Source organism: Neodiprion virginianus, chromosome 5, assembly GCF_021901495.1.
Source record: "Neodiprion virginianus isolate iyNeoVirg1 chromosome 5, iyNeoVirg1.1, whole genome shotgun sequence".
In the NCBI taxonomy this organism is placed as follows: domain Eukaryota; kingdom Metazoa; phylum Arthropoda; class Insecta; order Hymenoptera; family Diprionidae; genus Neodiprion; species Neodiprion virginianus.
The window spans coordinates 34824079-34845241 of record NC_060881.1 but is presented as its reverse complement, the minus strand read 5'-3'; the positions used below and the strand labels follow the sequence as shown (position 1 = coordinate 34845241).

Sequence of the window (21163 nt, the reverse complement as noted above, 5' to 3'; positions counted from 1 at the left end):
ATGGAAACTACATAAGGAGATCGAACTCAAGTGGAAGAATTGAAAAAACTTCACAAAATATTCATACACATTAAGTTTATTTCTTGTACCATTAAAGTCGCTAGCGTTCCTTTTGTCCTGCAGTTTTATTGGGTACAGATATGCCCAAGATCGATTAATTGATAATCTGTTAATAAGACTGGAAGAAAGTCTTCAATTGAAACTGTCGCCCTATACTCCCTCCACTGCCTTCGGTGCATATGGAACGCTAGTGCCATCTTATTTTAGGCAGATATCTGTTTACATGGAGTGCGGTCTCCTTGTGTAGTCTCCATGTTAGAAGCCCCAAAAATTGACACTAGCGCTGCAATATCCGAAGTTAAACTAACGGATCATGTGGTTGATAGCCTATCAGAAACAGGTTTAGTCACATGGTTCTGTCACTTTAACCAACGACTACACAGCGAACCACGTGAATTGTTCATTCCATTGAGGTTATTGAAAAGCTGTTGTCGATTTCGTCTGCTGCTAATCGACTCAGGCCGAGGACGCTAGTCAGCCATTCTGTTAGTATAGAGATTAGTGTTTCAAGCCCAGATCATGATTTGTTATCGTAAATATGTACAGGTTCGTAATTGGCCAGTACGTTACCGTTCACGGTGACGTCATATCTCACGTGAATGTCAGTGCAGTTCGCGTGGAAGACGGCGGTGAATACAGATGCACGGCATCGAACCGTGTCTCCAAGGTTCATCACTCGGCACGTCTGAATATCTACGGATTGCCGCACGTCCGTCCGATGGGCAACTATGCAGCTGTTGCTGGCGAAACAACGATTATAAAATGTCCAGTGGCTGGTTTTCCGATCGCCAGTATCACGTGGGAAAAAAGTATGACCTAAATTACCCCTAAATGAACGAATTTTTCGTCATCGGAGTTTAATTGTGTTCGATTTAATCCTACTCACTTTTCAGACGGTCAGCTGCTCCCAACAAGTCGACGCCAAGAGGTTTCTAGCAATGGGACTTTGGTCTTACACCACGTCGACAGCAGTACTGATCGTGGTGCCTACACATGCACAGCTAAAAACAAACAGGGTCACGCTTCCTCGGAAACCGTGATCATCGAGGTCAAAGGTGAGCTCACTCTTCGTCAGTTCTTCAACGAATTCTTCAAATTTGTGTGCTGTCACCCTGCAGGCTGCAGAGGCCTGCGATCTACAGTAAAGTCAGACACCCCGGTTAAACGAATTAGCTTCTACTTACAGATTTCTCTAATCATCTTCGAAATAGCCCAATTGTTGGACACTGGATCCTGTGACCATGAGCCCAAGAACCCACCTATGCCGCAATGATCCGTATCAGGAGGATGCCGAGTCCTGAGAAATTTCACTTAGCCATACTTGATGATTCAATGATCGTGTGATGATGCAGCAGTCTGTGCCTGTTTCTGGTTACGATTTTGTATTTCCGCCGATGCGCTACGAATACGAATGTTCGATAATGTACATACATCGAAATCGTAATCACGAAGCAGTCGCGATTGATTTCAGTAACACCTATCCGATCCATAGTGAAGAAGTATGTTTTTTGTTGGTGTAATTGCAGTCCCTCCTAAAATCGAACCGTTTAGCTTTCCCGCTAATATCCAAGCTGGGGCCAGAGTTCACGTAACGTGCGTCGTCAGCGAGGGTGACGCGCCGATGAAAATCACCTGGCTGAAGGATGGGCATGCGTTGAAGGCGAGGGGAGCCATGACGCATCAAATCGGAGAGTATGACCTTGCTTTACGGATTCAAAGTGCCTCGCCATCGCATAATGGCAACTACACGTGTATGGCGAGCAACGATGCCGCGAAAACGGCGTACACGGCGTTGTTGCTGGTTCATGGTACGGCTCGCAGAACTCAAGGATCATTTTATCAAAGTGGAAAAGGTCCGCCTGCAGGATCGCAATAAAGACAACCTTGCAATCGGACCACCGCTGGTAAATTTTTGGCTCAAACAAATCGATCCCATCCGGAGAAATACCTCGGAATTGATTTTCCGTAGCGTGTTGTGCCGACAACCAGAACCAGACTCCAAACTTCAGACTCCAGACTCGCCACTACACGCTCTTTGGGCGTTACTCGTCTGACACCCTCTGGCTCTACGTTTTCTCAATTACTCTCAAACAGCCACCCCTTTGTTCCACACCCCCCTCTCCATCTGGCCTCTTGGCCAGAGTTTCTCAACTCGTTTCAGAGTAAGTGGAAAGTAAATATTTCAGGTAATATCAAACTTTTTTCAAAATAATCATCGAATGTACCCCCGGCAAAGATGAATTTACCAAAAATAGTACGTCATGAATTTTTACCGTGTAATATGAAACTTTGCTGCATGCTGTGGCCAGAAATACTTCCTTGCTTGAGATACTCTGACCAGCGAGGCATCATCCATACACAGTGCAATACAGTCTCCCACAATCTACACAACAAGACGGTCATACAGTCTTTCACACGAAGTTTCCCACCTGCTGCCATACAAGAACCGAAGCAATCGCCAAAGGCTATTCTACGACCGGACAGGCAATGTAAGGCGACTGTCATATCATGATGAACCCCCTTCCGACAGTGCTGTTTAGCGAATCTTTGTAGTATCAAGTTTTTCCTTTATCTCAAAGCTGTGAAGAGCTTTACTAGTAAAACTTGTTGTAATTCTGCCACCAGCGTTTGAGTAAAAAGAAATTCGAACGGTGATGAAATTGTGTTGAAAATTTTCAGGGGTATGCACGGTTTATTTCAGCGCTATTTTTAATTTTTGGGGGCACATCGTAGGCAATGTTTCTCCATGTCGGTCATTCCGGAAGAAGTTCGAGGTGAATCTTTGGCGAATTCGAGTAAAACCAAGCGATACAAAAGTCATTAGAACCTAGTGTTTCTTCTTGTGCGTTACAGTTCCGCCTAGGATAGCTCCTTTTAGTTTTAACAAGGACTTATCCGAGGGCGTGCGGACCCAGGTGACCTGCATGATCGAAAAAGGTGATCCGCCATTCACAATCACGTGGTTGAAAAACGGCGAACAGATCGATGCCTCCGGCGGCGCGAACTTTGGCTCACTAGGAGCCTCTGGATCATCCAGAGTGATTCAATCTCCCGGACTGAGAGTGACCAGTATCGACGCACATTCCAGTACCATAGTTATCGAACGGGTCAGTGCTACCCACACCGGAAATTATACATGCGTCGCCCGCAACTCCGTCGCTGAGGTCTCTTGGATGGCCGAGTTAGTCGTTAGTGGTAAAGTAGATTGCGAAACGCGACACGTTTCAATGTCATTCGTAAATTTAAGCAATTCTTTAGACTGATCGCGCATTATTAATCGTCTGTTCAAGCATGACTCTATTACAATATAGACGCCACCACGCATAGAACGCAGCAACGCCCGCAGCCAGCCACCGCTCGACGCACAAAGCACAAAGCACATCGCACACAATACTTCACAGTAAATTGCACATGCACCAGACCTCATTTCTTACATCAGCCCCTTGTCAGGATTTATTTTTCCTCGGGATCCTTTTTCAATATTTTTCATGTCTTCACGTTATACAATACCTTCTTCTTACGAGTATGAAAGAGTGGATACGGAACGGAACCAATTTAAAACGCAGCTCACCCCAAGCACCAGCACCACACAGTCAGCACCGAAACACATTATTCTGGTCTCTCTTTGTTTTCTGTTTTGTATCTCATTTTGCACATCTCACCAATGATGTTTGATCTATTTTTTTCTTCTATCTCTTCCATTTTACGAACCTCTACCTCACTTCTCATTAATTTGGTGCACAGTTTCTGGGTGTCGAAATGTCTGCACAGCACTGTTATCGTCACAGTAAATAAATGGAAATTCGAGTTTGATACTTTACGTCACTATTGCTGTACTTACTACATTATTCGTTCATTCTGTTGATAATCAGAAATTTGATAAATAACGTAAAGATTGAACGGAACGTAATTCACTTGCAGTAGTTCTTAATTCGTTTCATTAAAAGCTTAAGAAAGCGCTGAGCTATGAAAAGCTGCAGTAGTAAAGATCTATTTGTGCGTATTTTCTGCCATTGCCTCTGGTGTAATGCGCTGCAGCAATTAAACAAAATTAAGGAGACGTCTGACAATGAGTATACAGTTTGCGCCGTCTTATTCTCTCGTAAAATTCTCATCAGCCAGAAGAGCACAATGTGAACAGTATTACAATTTTACACAGTCGAGATCTCCAGACGTCTCTGTAATAATGTCGAAAGCCTCTTTAGCACTTTTCAAAGTAACCAAGAATTCAAACTCGGCTTACGAATGCGGACCAACTTTTAACTTATTTTTCCTGTACGTGATAATAGTACCACCACGTTGGGTGATGGAACCTCAAGATGTTCACGCACCGGAAGGCATGTCCCGTTTAGAGCTGCATTGTCATGCTGATGGATTTCCAAAACCTGCGGTTACATGGCGAAGAGCGACTGGTAGACGCCCCTGGAATTATACAGATATAGTCAGCCACCAGCATGCTCAGGATCTGAGGATCCATTCAAACGGATCACTGGTGTTCGGCAGGGTTCAAGAGAATCATGAAGGATTCTATGTCTGCGAAGCTGTTAATGGAATTGGTGCAGGTCTCAGTAAAGTCGTTTACTTGACAGTCAATGGTTCGTACCACGTGATCATCCATGTAAAATTCGTTTCTCAAATCCACAAATCACAACTTAATTGATGAAAAAATTTACGTTCAATCACTGACCAGCTCGTTTGATCGATTCCAGCGCCAGCGCACTTTTTAGAAAAGCATCGTAATCAAACTGCGAGATTAGGATCGAGTGCCAATCTGCGATGCGAAGCGAAGGGCGATCACCCGTTGAAAATTGCATGGCGAAAGGCGGGTTCTTCCTTAGAGCCGACCGTTCCGGACTATCGCTACGTAGTCAAGGAACTGAACACTACAGACGGTGCCGTTAGTGTTCTAGGATTAGTAAGCACAACAAGAGAAGACAGCGGCTTGTACTTCTGCATTGCCTCAAATTCTTACGGCCGTGATGAACTGACTGTACAGTTATATATACAAGGTGCGTGTTTCACACGGGGATTAAAAATTGAAGAGAACGTTGGCAATTCTCTGCTTGTGTCTAATTCCAGAGCCTCCCGATTTTCCGAGGGATCTTCACGTTATTGAGAAGGGCAGCAGGTACGTGAAGCTCGGCTGGACCACCAGCCAGGATGGAAACAGTCCGATAACTCGGTACATCATCGAATACAAGACCGATGCTGGTGAGTATCGATGCTATTTGAAGATGCTGATAAGCCTACTTTGATGATGTAACTAACGTTAGTCGATTTTTGTTTTTTTCATTCAACAGAAGTATGGCATGATCACACATTTCATACGAACATCCCGGGCAGTCAAGCTTTTGGCCACGTCAATTCCCTGAGGCCGGCTGTTAGCTACCAGTTTCGTCTATTTGCGGAGAATGAACTGGGTCGAAGTCAATCTAGTGATGTAGGTATAACGCACGCTCAAGTGCTCACGAATACATTCCCATTGAATGCGACTAAAAGGTTCTCTAATTACTTTGGAATATGAAATCTGCAGATACTCAAACATGTTCTATTTGACCTTTAGGCAGCTAGCCTCTTACATAACGTTAATCATTTTTCAGGTTCTGGAAGTTACAACAGAAGGAGAAATACCTGGGGGGCCACCGAGAAATTTGAAAGTAGACGCTGTCAGTTCAACGGAATTGAGAGTTATTTGGGATCCCCCTGATCATGATCTCTGGAACGGTGAAATCCTTGGGTATCACGTCGGTTACAAAGAACACAGGTAATACAAGAATAAAGGCACATAATCCATCGCGTATTGTCATACTGATTTTGATTCTGCATCATCAACAAGTTAAATTTGATGTCAAAATCAATTCAGTGTGGCTTGCCGAGTGCCGGTAAGTCAATTAAAAATTTCAAGGCCTCGGTTAGGAAAGCTCATAGCTTCTCGAACGAAATATGGAGATACCCTGTAGTATGTTAGCCCACAGTCGGTAAGTTCCCTTTCCGTGCGGTATTACAGCCCGGCGGAAAGGAGTAACCCTTTGACCTTGCGCAGATTCGCCGCTGAGCAGTACACTTATCGAACGGTCGAGGGAAGAGTATCGACTGCCAACGTTGCACTGGGGCTTGCGCGGACATCGATACCCGGTCGACAATGTCAACTGACAGACCTAAAGAAGTTCACACGATACAGCGTTGTGGTACAGGCCTACAACGCCCTCGGACCGGGACCTTTAACATCAGAAATCGTGATATCAACTCTGGAGGATGGTGAGTATCGGTTGAATAGAAATACCATTGCAGAGTACTATAAGCTACAATGTCGTCGATTGGGGTAAAACCTTCAAATATGATTCCAGTGCCGAGCAGTCCCCCTCAGGATGTTAGATGCACAGCACTGTCGTCTCAGTCACTTCAGGTATCCTGGGATCCACCACCGGACTCCAGTCTTAACGGTATCCTGAAAGGTTACAAAGTAATCTGGGAGAGCATGGAAAACTTTGTCGCGAATGCTAAGCCTGAAACCAAAATCACGACAGCCCTGACAGTGGTGATGCATGGGTTGGAGAGATATACAAATTACTCAGTTCAAGCGGTGGCTTACACCAGAGCCGGAGACGGCGTTCCATCGACGCCACTTTATTGCTTGACGGAAGAAGATCTTCCGGAGAAACCAGCTAATGTCAAGGCAGTGGCTAGTTCTGCAACGTCGATAATTGTTTCCTGGCAACCGCCTCTCAGGGCCAATGGGATTATCACTTCGTACAACGTGCATTACAGGGCTGTTGGTACTGAAGGGAAATGGTATCGCAGGACCCTAGCGCCTCAGCACACGAGCTACCATGCTGAGAATTTGCACAAGCCCAATCAGTATGAATTCGTTGTTGCGGCCGTGACTTCGGTTGGTGAAGGAGCACACACTGCCTCCATAATACTCAGACCGTCCGCTGAAGGTAACAGGATCGAATGGTGAGGAAATAGGACTTGCGAGATTTATTTTTTACCGTTTTTCAGTGCGTGCGGCGATTTACTCATTTGGTATGGTCTTCGTGGTACCTTGGAAGCAGGATATCACTCTCCCTTGTCAAAGTGTCGGTAAGCCAGAACCCTCGACAACCTGGAAACAGCGGGGCGGTCAGTTAATCAAAACATCTGCGAAAATAGCCGTACAGATCGACGGTTCGCTGAGAATGTCAGAGCTGCAACGTGACGATAGCGGAAACTATACGTGTATCGTAGAAAACAGGCATGGGTCTGACCAGATAACGCATCGGCTGACTGTTCAAGGTGAACCGAAACAGAAGCACACTGTTAAAAAGATTGATAGGCCCAAAACTTTCAGCGCTCAACTAAATGACCTCGTTCATTTTTCAACAGTACCTCCAGCGCCTCCACTTCTACACGCAACTATCTCAACGAGTAACTCGATCACTGTTCAGTGGAAACAAGGAGATGACGGCGGTGCACCTATAAGAGGATACGTTCTGCAGTATAAGAGAGAATACGGAGAATGGGAAGAAATCAAGGTGTCTCACAAAATGAGCAGCTACCTTCTCTCCCAGTTATGGTGTGGCACCAAGTACCGAGTATACATGACAGCATTCAATCGCATCGGCATGGGTCTCAGAAGTGACATCATTGACGCCGTGACCGAGGGTTCAAAGCCAGATCCATCCCCGGCATCTGGGGACAAGTTCATCACAGTCAATGTCTCTTGGATCACTCTTCATCTTCACACATGGCACAATGGTGGATGTCCACTCCTGTATTTCGAATTGGAATACAGAAGAAGCGGCGAGGACTTGTGGACGCTTGTGTCAAACAACATAGAGGTAGTTCTTGTTCCCGGGTAATGTTAGCATTGATGTCCCCTGAAACTTGTGACCGAATCACATCATTTATCAACAGATACAAAGAACTTACACGCTGAACGAACTGCAACCTGGTACCAGTTACGAGATCAGAATTCGCGCGCACAACAACGCGGGTTCATCTGTTGCTGAGTATCGTTTTACGACCCTGCAGCCAGCCAGCAGTTCTACAATGTCCGCCATAGACTTAGACCAGTTTATTCCTCAACATACGCCGCTGTACTCGGACCTCAAGCTTATTCTTCCACTCGTGTTCAGCTCTTTTGCAATAATTGCTGCTGCTGGCGCGGTCTTCTACTGTTTCAGAAAACGTAAGGCTTTATGGAACTTTTTGATATGTAGAGTCGCTCCTAAGTATTTCAATACGAATACTTGAATTGTCAATAGGACCGTTTTTGGGCGATGTAGGAAGCTTGCGCGACGCCCAAACGGCTGCAGCGTTGGACAACAAACAAAATATGGAACAACGTGAACAGTACTATGCGACAGTTCGCAAAACCCTTCGCTCGCCGATCAACGAAATGGCAACGCTTGAGAGAATACCAGGTAAAAGCTCTTCGAAAAAGTTACCTATTCTTATCGCATCTGTTACATTCCTGTATCGTATATCGGAAAGGTCGTGTTCTAACGTAACTACAGTGAACTGCTGTACCAACTCAGTTTCCGAACTTGGCGAGGGGACTGTTTGTTTTCTGGATCCTTCTGATAGTGTCAATTAATTTGAAACCTGATTCATGTTTGTAATTACCGCAAATAAGCGATAGTTAGTTGCACCTGTAAGGGCAGAATGCCTTAACGTTGGTGATTAGCTTTTACTACGGTTGCGATGGCTGGCTGATTATAGAATACTCCGAAGACATCTACCCTTACGCGACGTTCCAGCTGAAGGAAAGCGTCCCTGCGTCGGGGGAGAGCCGGTGCGGCTCCGCTGCGCCTCTCCAGACATTCGTCTATCACGACCCTCGACTTTCCACTGCAGATACCCTTCAGCTGCGGGAGGTAAGTACCGAACTCCGCCTGTAATCGATTCTTTACGCTCTCTTCCACACAGCTCGGTCATGAAAATTCGAATCCTCGATATCTCTACACTGCTCAGTTCACCCTTTGCTACTGTTTTATTGAAATTTGCACTTTATAGCCTGTTCCTGTTACACAACACTCTGTGTTGACGTAGTTTGAATGCACGGTTGCTCGATTGTGTACGGTGTAATTGTTACCTGTCCTGGCGTTTCTTGATCGCGTCGTGAAGCTCAAGAACTTGGAAGGAAAGTTTCTCGTGGGAATTGAAATGCGACATTTTCAGTGATCGTTAAAATTTTCCAAAGAATGCCGAGAGCCAAGTAGAGGCTGGGGTTAACGAATCAAACGTTACGTCTGCTGGTCCCCCTTTGACTCGCTTCATGTTTATTCAACCGGTGAACTGCTAATCGACCGACAAACCAACAGACCAAGCATCAACCAAGCAATGAACCAATGCACCAATCAACAAACAAATATCCCCCGTATGATTGCAGTCGGATTGCAACCGGTACGCAAAGGTTCGCGGTGGCCGCTCGTCATCCGTGCCATTGCACAAAATGAACAAGGTCGGTCAGGGGAAATCCGAGTCCGAAGAGTACGACACCCTGGGCTCGGACAGTGACACGGAAGTGGGGACCAGCAGCCGAACCGAATCTTCGAACCACCTAGTGGACGCCCGGCATCCGGTCACCATGGCGGATTCGCGTGTTCACAGTACGACTGTAGTCCGAACTAGTCAAGCATTGATCGGCGCTCGAGTCATCACCTCAGCGACTATTTGCTAACTTTTTGTTCTTCAATTCCAAATCTTGACTGCCTTTTAACTTCCTGCCACCTGCTAAATGTCAGCTGCATTGTTGGTATAATTCACCTGCACGAATGCACCGACTAATTTTCGACTTTGGTTACGACGCTGTGTGACACATTTGTTTTTGGTTTCCAGACTTCCTGTACCATGGACCAGAATCTAGCACGTCTACAGAACCCTCACCGATTTTTGAGAGAAAATCGTTTCCTCGAAGAGGAAGACCCAAGTGAGTATCTTCGATAAGCCAAGTTCTGGAACCCAACCTTGTTCTCTACATTTACTAGTGTCCCACGCTCATCACAATTTTTTTTAAGGATGTTACAGCTGGCGCGTTATACCAGCGAGGAGGCCCGTGCAAGCCTCGGGTCAGTCGCCATGTCTGCCGGTTCCAAGCACCAGTCGAGCAACGACGGATCAGGAAGCTTGTTCGCCACCAAGCTGGATCCACCCTCGGGTTTCACCGACACGCTTGAGTTAAGCGAGGCAGAGTGTGACATTGACAGAGGTCGTGGACGACATCGTATTGCACGTGACTTCACAATCGCTGTGTAAATTAACGTTATCGTTCGTTTGGTTGATTAGGAAACTCGAATTCCACGCTACCACTCGTTTGATTTTATACTTTATCGCTTATCACAGTCGAATTGTCCGTTCAAAGTTCACTATTTGAATATCGAACTCTTTTTATTGATCGATGAATCCAGCAAGGAATTCTTTATACACTAGATTGTAGAATCAGCATGAGATTTTTTAATTTACCACAACTCGAACTGGTAACGAATCCTAAGTAAAACAAGAGGCTGAATTCATGTTGCACGCGTATAATATTATTATTCTTCATGGTGGTATAGAATGACTGAGACCTGAAGCTTGTTTCGGAACAACGCTAGAACGATGTAATAAGAGTCACTAAATTAATTCATCTGTATATGTATAGAAAGTGAAATACGTCGTAAGTCGTTATATGATTATAGTAAATCGAATTTTGGGAGTACTTAACTGGCGGTATTGATTAGGTACCATTAATTATATATGTACATCAATTATCAAATTGATAGCAGTGTGTTGTGAAGGGAACGTTGCTGAGGTCGCGTTTATACGAATTATTTACGAATGAGAAAAACAAATTGTATTGCTTTAAGCAGTTTGCTCCCCTTGTACAAAACGATCGAACTTGTTTGACGAGTATGACATTTATAAGGTTATGATGTTTGGACCAAGATGTATTGATTAGGTTATAATGAAAATAAAAAATAAAAATACTAAATTCTAAATCAGGGTCACGCCCAAAATAGAATATATAATATATATATACATATAAATATTGAGAGAAAAAAAAGGAGAAAGAAGAAAAAAAGTTAGAAAATTTTTCTATATTTCAGATAAGGTATTTCTACGAATGAAAGATAATTTTTATACAAATTAATTAAATTGGGCCATTAAACAGCCGTTATGGTTCTGAACATTAGAATAAAGAGATAGTTCTGTTTATTGTTTCGAAATGCGAAAACCATAATGCCAATTTTCAAATATCATATACACGCCTCTCAGCACCGTGACCGTGAAGAAGCAAATGAGTAAACAAACGAATGATAGAATATTGGACGGGAGAAATTTCGATTGGATGCTAGGGAAAAGAAAAAGAAAGTTGTATGCTATAAGGATAAACAAATAGAATTGTAAAATATACGAAATAATGCAAGGATATCGTGATCTGTATAGATGAATCGTAATTATTATTACAGAGCGTCTCACACTACCTAATTACTATCAATAAGCTAATTATCACATTAATATACACTTTATTAGATTAAAATTCTATGAAATAATGATCGTACAAAAATACACATTGTAACCGACTGACTCGAACGTCGTAATTTCGCATAAACCGTGCTCATATACTGTTCAAATTATTTCAAAAAAAAAAAGAAACGAGGAGAAAAAAGTAAATCACAAACAATAAAAGATCAATGGCATACCACACGTCGTGTTACGATCTTTAAAAATGATGATTTACATACATACGTATAAATATATAATTCACAGTTCGTAAGCACATATTCGTTAAACGAGTACTGCCATTCATGTAAATTATACTTAAATGAAAATATCAACATCACTGACAATTGATTATAAATATTATATGGATGAAATAATATTATACACAAGTTGTAAATCGAAAATAATATTATTATGTTAAGGTGTAAATCGCTGTTTCATAATTTCGTACACGCTCATAGCATGAAATTTATTTTATTCAGATTTTTTTTTCCGCAGCTCCTGCCAGCAAAGGTTGTCGATAGTTTTGCTCTAATTTTTCTTCATACGCTTCCTAAAAACAGTTTTTGAAAAAAAGCGAAAAAAAATTTGTTTTCCGGTTGAACACAGCGACCATATATCGGAAATAGATTTCATGTTTCGAGTATTGGTCGAAAGATCTTGAGAAAGAAGGTTGATCGAGCTGCGGGTGATACTCAACAATTTTCCGTGTAATGAAGTTAAGCCCAACTCTGGGCTCGGTCGATCTGAGCAGTGGAGCGAAAATCGCGAATACTCCAACCACTAATACCGTTGCGGCATCGTAATCTGTGTGCACCTCCACTCTGGATGTAAAAAATGTTGATTCGGAGCCCTGCCTCGAACCGCCCCGTGCGGTCGGCTCAATCTGGAAGCTTGATTTTCGTAAATATATCGTGGACGATGCGAAAAAGTGGAAAGATCCTGGACGCCTGAAAAGGAAAAGGGAAAGAAAAAGCTGGAGAAAAATAAGAATAAAAGAAAAAGGGTCGGGAGCTAAGACCGGGGGCGGTGATGGAGGAAGAGAAGACGGCGCGAGGAATTGATCGCGAGATGCAGTAGCGTCACTGTCCCCCCAATTCGAGGAGGCTTTTTCCAAATAAATTTTCACGAATCAGCCGAACAAAATCCCTCCCACCACAAACGGTGTCAGGTGTTTTGAATTTTTTTACTACTCTTAATTGTCCCAGAGAGTTGAAAAATCGACTGACAATAATTTTCCAGGAACTTTATCCACAAGTTTCGTTACTTTCTACATGAACTAAGTCTTGAAAAAAATCGGTGCGGTTTGAAGAAAATTTTAACCGCGAATTAGACGAAAATAGCCATAGACGGGGTCGACGTCGGGGAACAATAATCTTTCGAACGGGTCACCCGAGGGAAAAAGCGTGAAATTGTACAGCCCTGAACTGAAACCGTAGTAGGTATAGAATTTGCGGCGTTGTGCGCCGGTCCATATTACGCATCCCAGAACCACCACCACCACCTTTGCCGCAAGATCAGCTATACCAAGCCGCAAATTTTTCTCGCTCTTTGCCCCGCAACACGGTGAACGAGGCTTTATTCTTGTACTCGAAATTAGAGGGTGAAAAATTATTTAATTCCTCTATCTTGTACGACTGTTGTTGGCAGGTTTTTAATTAATTGTCAAGTGGAGAATTATGTCGGATTCCTTGATGGGGATATCGATGTCGTTGATTATGATGAATATGTTACGATTATCTCGCACTACAGATGACTGGCGAATAATGGACGGTCTTTTTCAAATTCTACGTGCAAAGTTCTCGTTGGGAAATCTGAATGCTTTAACCACGAAATCCAGACAAGCTTGTCGTCAATTTAGCATCGGGTGTCGTATGGTTACAAGGTGACAGGAGCGTCTGCTATTCTCTTTCATCTCGACGACTAGTTAATCCGCATCCATATAATTGATTACCTTAGGTACTGTAATAATCATCATGCATGCGTCGCCTAAACACAAGGAATTTCTAAATACTCGTTTATCTCTAGGCAAGGTAATGTTTTTTTATGGGATAAATCCCGTCATCGAAGAACCGCAGTTTCGTTTATCAACCCCGGAAGTCGGAGCTTCCGAAACATTCTCCGTGACTGCGACAAAAGTAAGTCTTGTACTGCGGTATATAAATCGGATTTTTATCATGCTCGAGAAGAGCCAAGAATAAGAGAGATAGAATGAAGAACTGGAAACCATGCCAGGTAACAATTCCTTTGTTCTTTATCCATTCATATCCACTTCAGCCTATCCACAGAAGGAAGTGAATGCAAGAATGCATGTTGTGTAACATCGTTGAAAAACAATCGCACAGAATATTAATGGATTTTATCGACTCTATCAGATTTAGATGTATGTAGGTTCTCAGTGTCGTAGTTCGTTAGAAAACGCTAACAAATACTTGAGGTTTCTGCTCTTAGAGCAAAGTAAAAAACCGTTACGATCATCATGTCAAGGAGAAAAGCTGTAGGACGTCAATAAAAAACACAAGGGTATCCTTATGCTTTGTCGCACAGAATTACCGGAAATAAGAGGATTGATACGTTCCGACTTTCGAGCCGCAGAGCAACTCGAACTATCCGCTAGTTCTTCGCGTCTAACTGAAGGATATAACCGAGGCATGCTCGGATGGCCCAACAAGGATGTGTGAAATGTCTGTGGGAGGATATATGTTGGCACACGTAGTGGGCGAGGTGGAATAGAGGGTCCTGGGGGAGATGTTACGGGCTGGTAATAGCCTTGAACCGTTGAGGGAACCTCCCTCTGCCTCGCTCATTCTTTCTCCATTCCTTCCTCTCTCTCTCTCTCCCTCTCTCTCTCTAGTTCTCTCCTAATCCCTCTGTTCCCTCTCTCTCTCCTTCACGTGTCCACATCTTCCTGTAGGAGTTAAGACCCCGTTGTTAAGACACCTCGACACGCGATCCGAGATAATCTTTGATGCTGCTCACCGGAGTCCAAAGCTTTTCCGAAGATATTAGAGAAACAAGTGTATACAAAAAACATGCAAGGAAGTTCGGAACAAGGAAAATTAAAAATGGGAATTATTTATGTTTTCTTCTTTTCAGTTTCCACGTTGATAATTCTTTCTTTTCCTCTGAACTCAAATTTTCTCTGTCATCCTCTTCTCCTCTAGAAGATCTCCGATAGAAACTGTAGTACTGTATTTTGATTTTTCAGAAGACCTTCCTTCAAAGTGGACAGGTCCTTTTTTGATACACTTGCTTTTCCCGTCGAGTTGACTCTTTCCACCGTTACCAATTTACATTAACGAAGTCGTTTCTTTGCGAATCCACGCTCGCCTCCGCGATTCGCTTTTCTTACATGCTCAGGTAGTGATTTACTAATTTGCTTACAAGGTAAATTGCCGCTTTTGAAATTGCTGGGTTACCCCAAGGGTGGCAATGCCGGTTGTTCTCTTTTTTCGGTTTCGTTCTTTTGCTGCACTTTTTTCAGGCCATGCCGTATCCCTTCCTGAATACAAATGCTGAGCCATCGTCGTAGCACCCACTAAGCCCCAAGTCTAGATCCACGTCTTAAGGTGGGTCAGACCAATTTTTTCCACATGCCGTCGAGGGAGTAACTCGACAAAACGGTAGGTGGTCAAGGGAGAAGTATGCTTTTTTTTAATCTTGCAATTTCGGTGATAAACCGAGCCGGGTTCAAAATATTTTTATTGTACTAAGATCTGAATAGTTTCACCAGAACATCGTGGGTCTGAGGTCAGGATAAATTGCTTCCTCTAACTGATGGATTCGTCCAGTAAGGAGCGGTGGGTGTATATTCTTTGGTATCGAAGGTTTTCCGAGGCTAGCGAAGTCGTAACAGCGAACATCAGGATGCTGCGGATATATAATAAAAGAAGCCTCCTTAACGACCAGAACCTCTTTCCTAAAAGCTTCGCTTGGTGGTGTACCAAGATAAAGTGCTGGGGTATACGATGCTCGCCTGCTCTGACCTTTTGCAGCGTCGACTTTCCATCGGCTGATTCAAACCAATTTATTTATTTTATTTTTACACTATTTTTTATCATCTTCGGCGTGGTCTGATTATTGTATTGATTGTATTGATCGAGTGACTGCTCTACCGCAAACCACGTAAGTAAGATTTTCTCTTCATTGCGTACAGTGCAATTTCCACACTTCATACCTGGATTTTAGAGCGCCGATCAAATTACCCGACATCCAATTTCCCTATTTGCGGTGTCTTTCATTCGGCCGGTACTCGTCAGATGAGAGTATACGGGTCGCTCAATCAACCGGGGCTAAGAAGTGGATACGTTGTGTGAAGGAAATTGCCAATTATCGAGACAGTCAGGTCATTTGTTGAGCATGGAAACTGTTTCCACGATGGTAGAGGAAGTAAGTGGAATGTGCAGAAAATTGCACTGGGCAAAAACTATATAATACTTATTGTTTTGATGAATTGTGGGAGAGGATTTGAAGAATATAACAAGAAGCAGAAACTGATACAATTAGCATAGAGTCTATTTTAGTCTTTTACCGATGGCGTCTGTTATAACGAGGTATATTCACTGCTGGGTAAAATACTTCAATGAATCCATTTAAAATAAAAAATGGAAGATCCTATCAAAAACATAATTTAAACGGATGAATGTAAATGGTTACCTCGAAATGATTTAAAATGTTAAATGCGTAATGCCATTTACATTTTGAAATACTATTTTAAATTAAACGATTTCAAATATTACCCATCAGTGGGTATATTGTATACAGCTCCAACGAAGAAGACCATAGAATACCGACACTGTCTAGAGGGTCAACTCAGACTCGAGCCTATCTTTATAGTTGGTATCTCTCTCGTTGGCTTATTATATTTATAACACTTACACACATATATATATACCTATGGAGGAAATATTGACATACTAGAAGATGAGCATGTCTGAGGATCGAGTAACTTTAAGGGGAACATTTCATCCGGGCATATAGTCTCTACGTGTCAGAGAATCAAGTTGACAGCTGAGAAACGCGATGGAGAAGGGTATCGAATTACCATGAAACGGTGTAGGCGGTAAATATCTCAAGACCAGAATGGGAAGTCTTCCAAGGACTGCCCGAAACGACCACACCAACGCGAACCAGTTACTCCTCCATCAGAACAATTTATTTCATTGCATGAAAATTTCATGAGGACTCGAGCGGCCTTTTCACACTTCGCGTTAGCCGCTTACTTCGGCCGCTGTACGCACCTTATCTAAGGGTGGCTAAGCATGGAACGCACCTTTTCGACCCGCCGAAGGTCCATCCTTCAAATTCACCCTGCCCCAAACACCGCAGCACATGCTCCTCTGAGACAGGCTATTAATTATGATCACGGAGATCAGAGGTCAGGTCTGGAGGTGTCTACACCATCCTGTTTCTCCGGGGGATTCTCCAAACCTGTAACACCTAATTGTACGTTATGCGTTGCCCAACTCTCGCGGTTACGAGTACACATCCCGCGAATACACGAGTTGCCCTTCTTTGTTTGCGGAATAATCCGTAAATGGTTGAACTGAGTTTCCGAGGACCAGAGACACAAATTACAAGCTTTCGTTTACACCCGAGCATCCCCAAAAGTAAATCGAGTAACGAATTGATTCCCTTCGCATGATTCGCGCTTGCCGGAACTGCTTTCATTCTATTATCCGAGGCGAGTTTTCATACGGACGTGAGACAAGTACCCGACACGTAAAGTTAGTCGATAAAATAGAACAAATGGATTCAAGGGCTACAGATTTATCAAGAAAAATCATTACCAGAGAGAGTGAGAGATCGATTTAAGCACTTGAAAATCGAACACTGGGTGTAATTTAAACCGAGCGCAAACGAAAGCGCGGTGGATTCCGAGGTAAAAACTAGATCGTGGATGAGAGGAGAACGCGGTTCCTGGTTTATTCGCGGGGTATTATTTACAGTAGAATGTTGATTTAGGCTAATTGGAAATTCGGTCCGCACGAGGCGAAGCGGACTGTGCTTGCGCATGGCCACAGAGGCATGTAGGTATGCACAGACACCAGCGTGAGGTGCATATTGGAACAATAGTGCGTTCAAAGCTGCCGCCATTCACCACCGGTCGTCCATTGTCTCGAGTTTCACGGTCCAAGGTAGGCCAAATGTTTGTGTACAGGTGTACAGGCGCCCCGCATAGCAGAGAGAATCACTTGAGAAAAGGATTGCCTGTAAATAACAACGAGGCTGCATGATCGACACTAACGCTGATTCGCTTATCAGAAGAATCCGGGACGTCAAGATGGAGGATTTGACAGTATTGCCGTTCCTAGTATAATTCAACTTTTCTAGTACATTTCAACCATTTTTGGTACGCTACTATACTTTGTGAATTTTTAGTACATTTAGAGATGTTTCAGCACGCATTGATGACTTTTAATAGAATTTTTGAAACGCGATTTACCAGGCAATATTAACTTTCCAACTAAACCACATAGACGTAAAATGCTGCTTATGCCAATGTTATACACAACATTTTCCTAGAGACCATATTATAAGGTTTTATGTTTCCCTCCATGTGACCCTACATCATAGCCTGGGTATAGATAGTATGTAACCTAGATGGGGCATAAACCAGGGGCAGTGACCTGCCTCACTAATAAGTACGAAAACAATGAAACCATTACCTAGCCGCAAAAAATATAACGTCATAATAGTCGAATTTTATTCATTACATTCTACTAACGATCAAGTACATTTTTTTCATAGAGCTACTACATTCTCAATCACCAGAGTGCCAACGCTATGCGGGAATATAATTCTCTTCACCCGACCCATTGCGCACGTCATGTTGTATAATTCTTGCTTTATTCTTAGATCGTGGAGAGAACAACTACACATCTTCACCCACAATTCCAGTTATTCGACGAAAGATAAGGTTCACCTCGTTCTTCATCAAGACAGACTAGAGTTGAGTGTACTAAAAGAAACATCTGGCACTCTAGCGAAGAAAAGTAACGTTGAGATATCAGGTCAGAAAGTGTGATGCAGCATTCATCTTTGAGCTAACTTCTGATTAACCCGTACGCGAGATTGAGGCCAAAGTTCTGGAAGAACTCAAAATTTGCTTATTCAAAGGTTTGGTTTTGTCCGGACCTTCTTCACTGGATTGAATACAGACTTTTTTCCGTAAGCGCTGTTGAACGTCGCGTTGAGCGTCTCGAATATTCGAACTCCAAGGGCCACCGTCCTTTAAAACTATATCAGCATTCCGCCAGCGCGTCTCGGTTCAAGTGGAACCCTTAGGAATCTTTATTCTGGAATAAAAATCCTAGAGTGTAGGTCCACGACTCGCTTTGATAACAAGCTCCAGAAACCTCGTTTCCAGCGGAGTTGAACTGAAGCCAATAGAAATGTAAACGGATATCGTCTACGAGTTTAAAACTTTTTTCCTGACGCTGTATCAGACTCACTATTCAAATCAGTACATCACATAGGATTTTTGGCATGCGGCCCGATTGATACGCGAAGTTTCTTACTCCGGATAGTAATGAACCAACTACGTGAGTGGAATGTTGTTGTCAGCCACTAGTCGTAGGCGCTTCGCCACATCAAAACTTCAGACACACGCTCACATAAGTACGCACCGAAGGGTCTTATGGTGCGAAGCGTATAGTGCACAGAATGAATAAACCTCCGTTCAAATTTTACGGCTAGCTATTCGCCGTAACTTGGTCGTGAATATGGTGCAGACACTACGTATAGTATTATTCATACGCATGTGATAAAAACGCGAGTCCTAAGAAACCAATCGTGAACCAAGGCTGCCTTTCCGAGAAGAGAACGAAACGAGAAGCGTACAAAACTTTCATAAAGAGAATGAAGTCGGAAATCTTTCATTTCAAGTAGTCTCTTTGTGACGCTGAGAGAATCGCTCAAGGAGCAAATTACTTATCTCAAAGAAATATATACACATCGGTACATATATACATAACATCACCGGCTGTACGGGAAAGCCCAGTCACTGTGCCATCAAATAAGATGAACCGCTAGACAAACGACTAGCCTGCCAACCGCTTTCAATCGGATAGAGTATGGAGCCAGTTGTCCCAAGAGTTTACTCTGGTGTGCCATTCCTATCGACATACATCCACCGGCTGCCTCGCCTCGGCCAACAAACTTCTCCTGACTGAATTAAAGATACGATCTCACCCTTCGCACTCTTGCCATCCCTCCTTTGACCTCTCGTTTCACCCTCCAACCACCAACCATCTCTTCTCGGCTACTCGAACCTTCTTTTAGACTTTCCCAACCTTCCTTACCGTCGCTTCGCTGTTCCCTTATACTTGCTGACGATGCTCACTTGCGGTTATGAAAGGCGGCAAGCAGTCTGCTATCTCTGATACACCGTCCACCGCATGATCATAAAGTCATGTGCCTTTTTGTCAACGCCTCTAGTCCTTTTTAACACCGGTTCAAATACTCTCATTCTGTTCTTCAACGGGCAATAGTTTTGTTAACATTTTCATACGAGGCTAACTTTCAGCTTGTAATTATATTCTGAGCTATACATTTTCACACAAAAAATAAACGGGACCAAACGCGGCGATGATGAATCCAGGGCACGGCTTACTGGTAGAATGTAAAGTTCAGTATAATTATCGATATATTCAGAGACAAGGACATGATGAGAGAAGAGAGGTTAGCAGAGGCGGGAGGCAAACTGACTATATTCCGGGGTTCGCGGTTGCCTCTGGTAACCTGGCATCAAGGCCTGAGCAAACACAGCACGGTTTACGTACCCGTCCACCGTCTACTTAGTAACGTTGCGTTACACGTCAAGTATCTGAGAGAACACTGTCCTACCTAATCTAACTAGGAACTTCATCCACGGGTCCTCGTGAAATAAATTATGCGCCGGGTGAAACGGCCCGAGCTGCGTATACAACGAACTTGGATTTGTACTAACTGGATAAGAGCTTCTTTGAGGTGGATACATCGTCAACAAAATGGAGTGGAGAAAAACGGGGCGAAAAAAGGAGAATAATAATGGCATTGCGAAGCGGCAAACTATTTCCCCTTAACACTTGCATTCTCCAAACTGATTGTTTAACAAGTGGATGATGCGGAAGTTTGATATTACAGTGGTTGCCCCAACCATTCGTTTCCACAATCTGCCAGGCCATTTTTCTTGGACCTGATAAGTGGTGCCTAATATTTCCATGAAAGATTTTTCATTTTATTCCAAAGATGAGAGCCCTCTTACCCACCCAGTGCAAAATTGATTTAAAAGACATCGGGTATCAAAACAAAAACAAGTTTAGCCGAACTACGTAAACATCGTGTTTTCACAAGTTATGCGTGGCAGATCAAGAATTTAGAATATACTGTATATCCATGCAAGTTGTTTATGTTCCGACAGGCATTGGCGGGGATAGTGATAATATTAGTTATGCTAACGGCATAGGTTTTCAAATCAAGCAGCGAGTTATTCATATGAGTGTCGCAGGCATGAAAATTAGGCGACCCCTCTATCTTCGAGATATTAAACGTAGCTGAAAATGTGAGTGCGATCTAAGTGCGAATAATTGACTCAATTGAGCTCGGACGCGTGATATTATCGGGGGGTCAAGCGATTGGGCGCTGCCTTGACAAG

The 21163-nt window shown here is 43.3% G+C and overlaps 1 protein-coding gene across 5 annotated transcripts in view; it reads left to right on the top strand.

Annotated features, from left to right (window-relative positions):
* Window positions 1-11712, top strand: part of LOC124304767 (Down syndrome cell adhesion molecule-like protein Dscam2) — a 68131-nt gene extending 56419 nt beyond the window's left edge. For 2 of the 5 annotated variants that reach the window (XM_046763387.1, XM_046763383.1), the window contains 18 exons: window positions 607-869; window positions 954-1115; window positions 2914-3255; window positions 4350-4655; window positions 4770-5069; window positions 5140-5271; window positions 5361-5500; window positions 5661-5824; window positions 6080-6318; window positions 6408-7001; window positions 7063-7335; window positions 7426-7880; window positions 7957-8230; window positions 8307-8465; window positions 8764-8918; window positions 9434-9653; window positions 9883-9973; window positions 10062-11712. In XM_046763387.1, the coding sequence (XP_046619343.1) occupies window positions 607-869; window positions 954-1115; window positions 2914-3255; window positions 4350-4655; window positions 4770-5069; window positions 5140-5271; window positions 5361-5500; window positions 5661-5824; window positions 6080-6318; window positions 6408-7001; window positions 7063-7335; window positions 7426-7880; window positions 7957-8230; window positions 8307-8465; window positions 8764-8918; window positions 9434-9653; window positions 9883-9973; window positions 10062-10299 (4507 nt within the window). In that variant the 3' untranslated portion in view covers window positions 10300-11712. Of the gene's footprint in view, window positions 1-606; window positions 870-953; window positions 1116-1586; window positions 1869-2913; window positions 3256-4349; window positions 4656-4769; window positions 5070-5139; window positions 5272-5360; window positions 5501-5660; window positions 5825-6079; window positions 6319-6407; window positions 7002-7062; window positions 7336-7425; window positions 7881-7956; window positions 8231-8306; window positions 8466-8763; window positions 8919-9433; window positions 9654-9882; window positions 9974-10061 lie in introns of all 5 variants that reach the window. The other 3 variants (XM_046763385.1, XM_046763386.1, XM_046763388.1) reach the window with 3 other exon arrangements.
* The last annotated feature ends 9451 nt before the right edge of the window (window positions 11713-21163 follow it).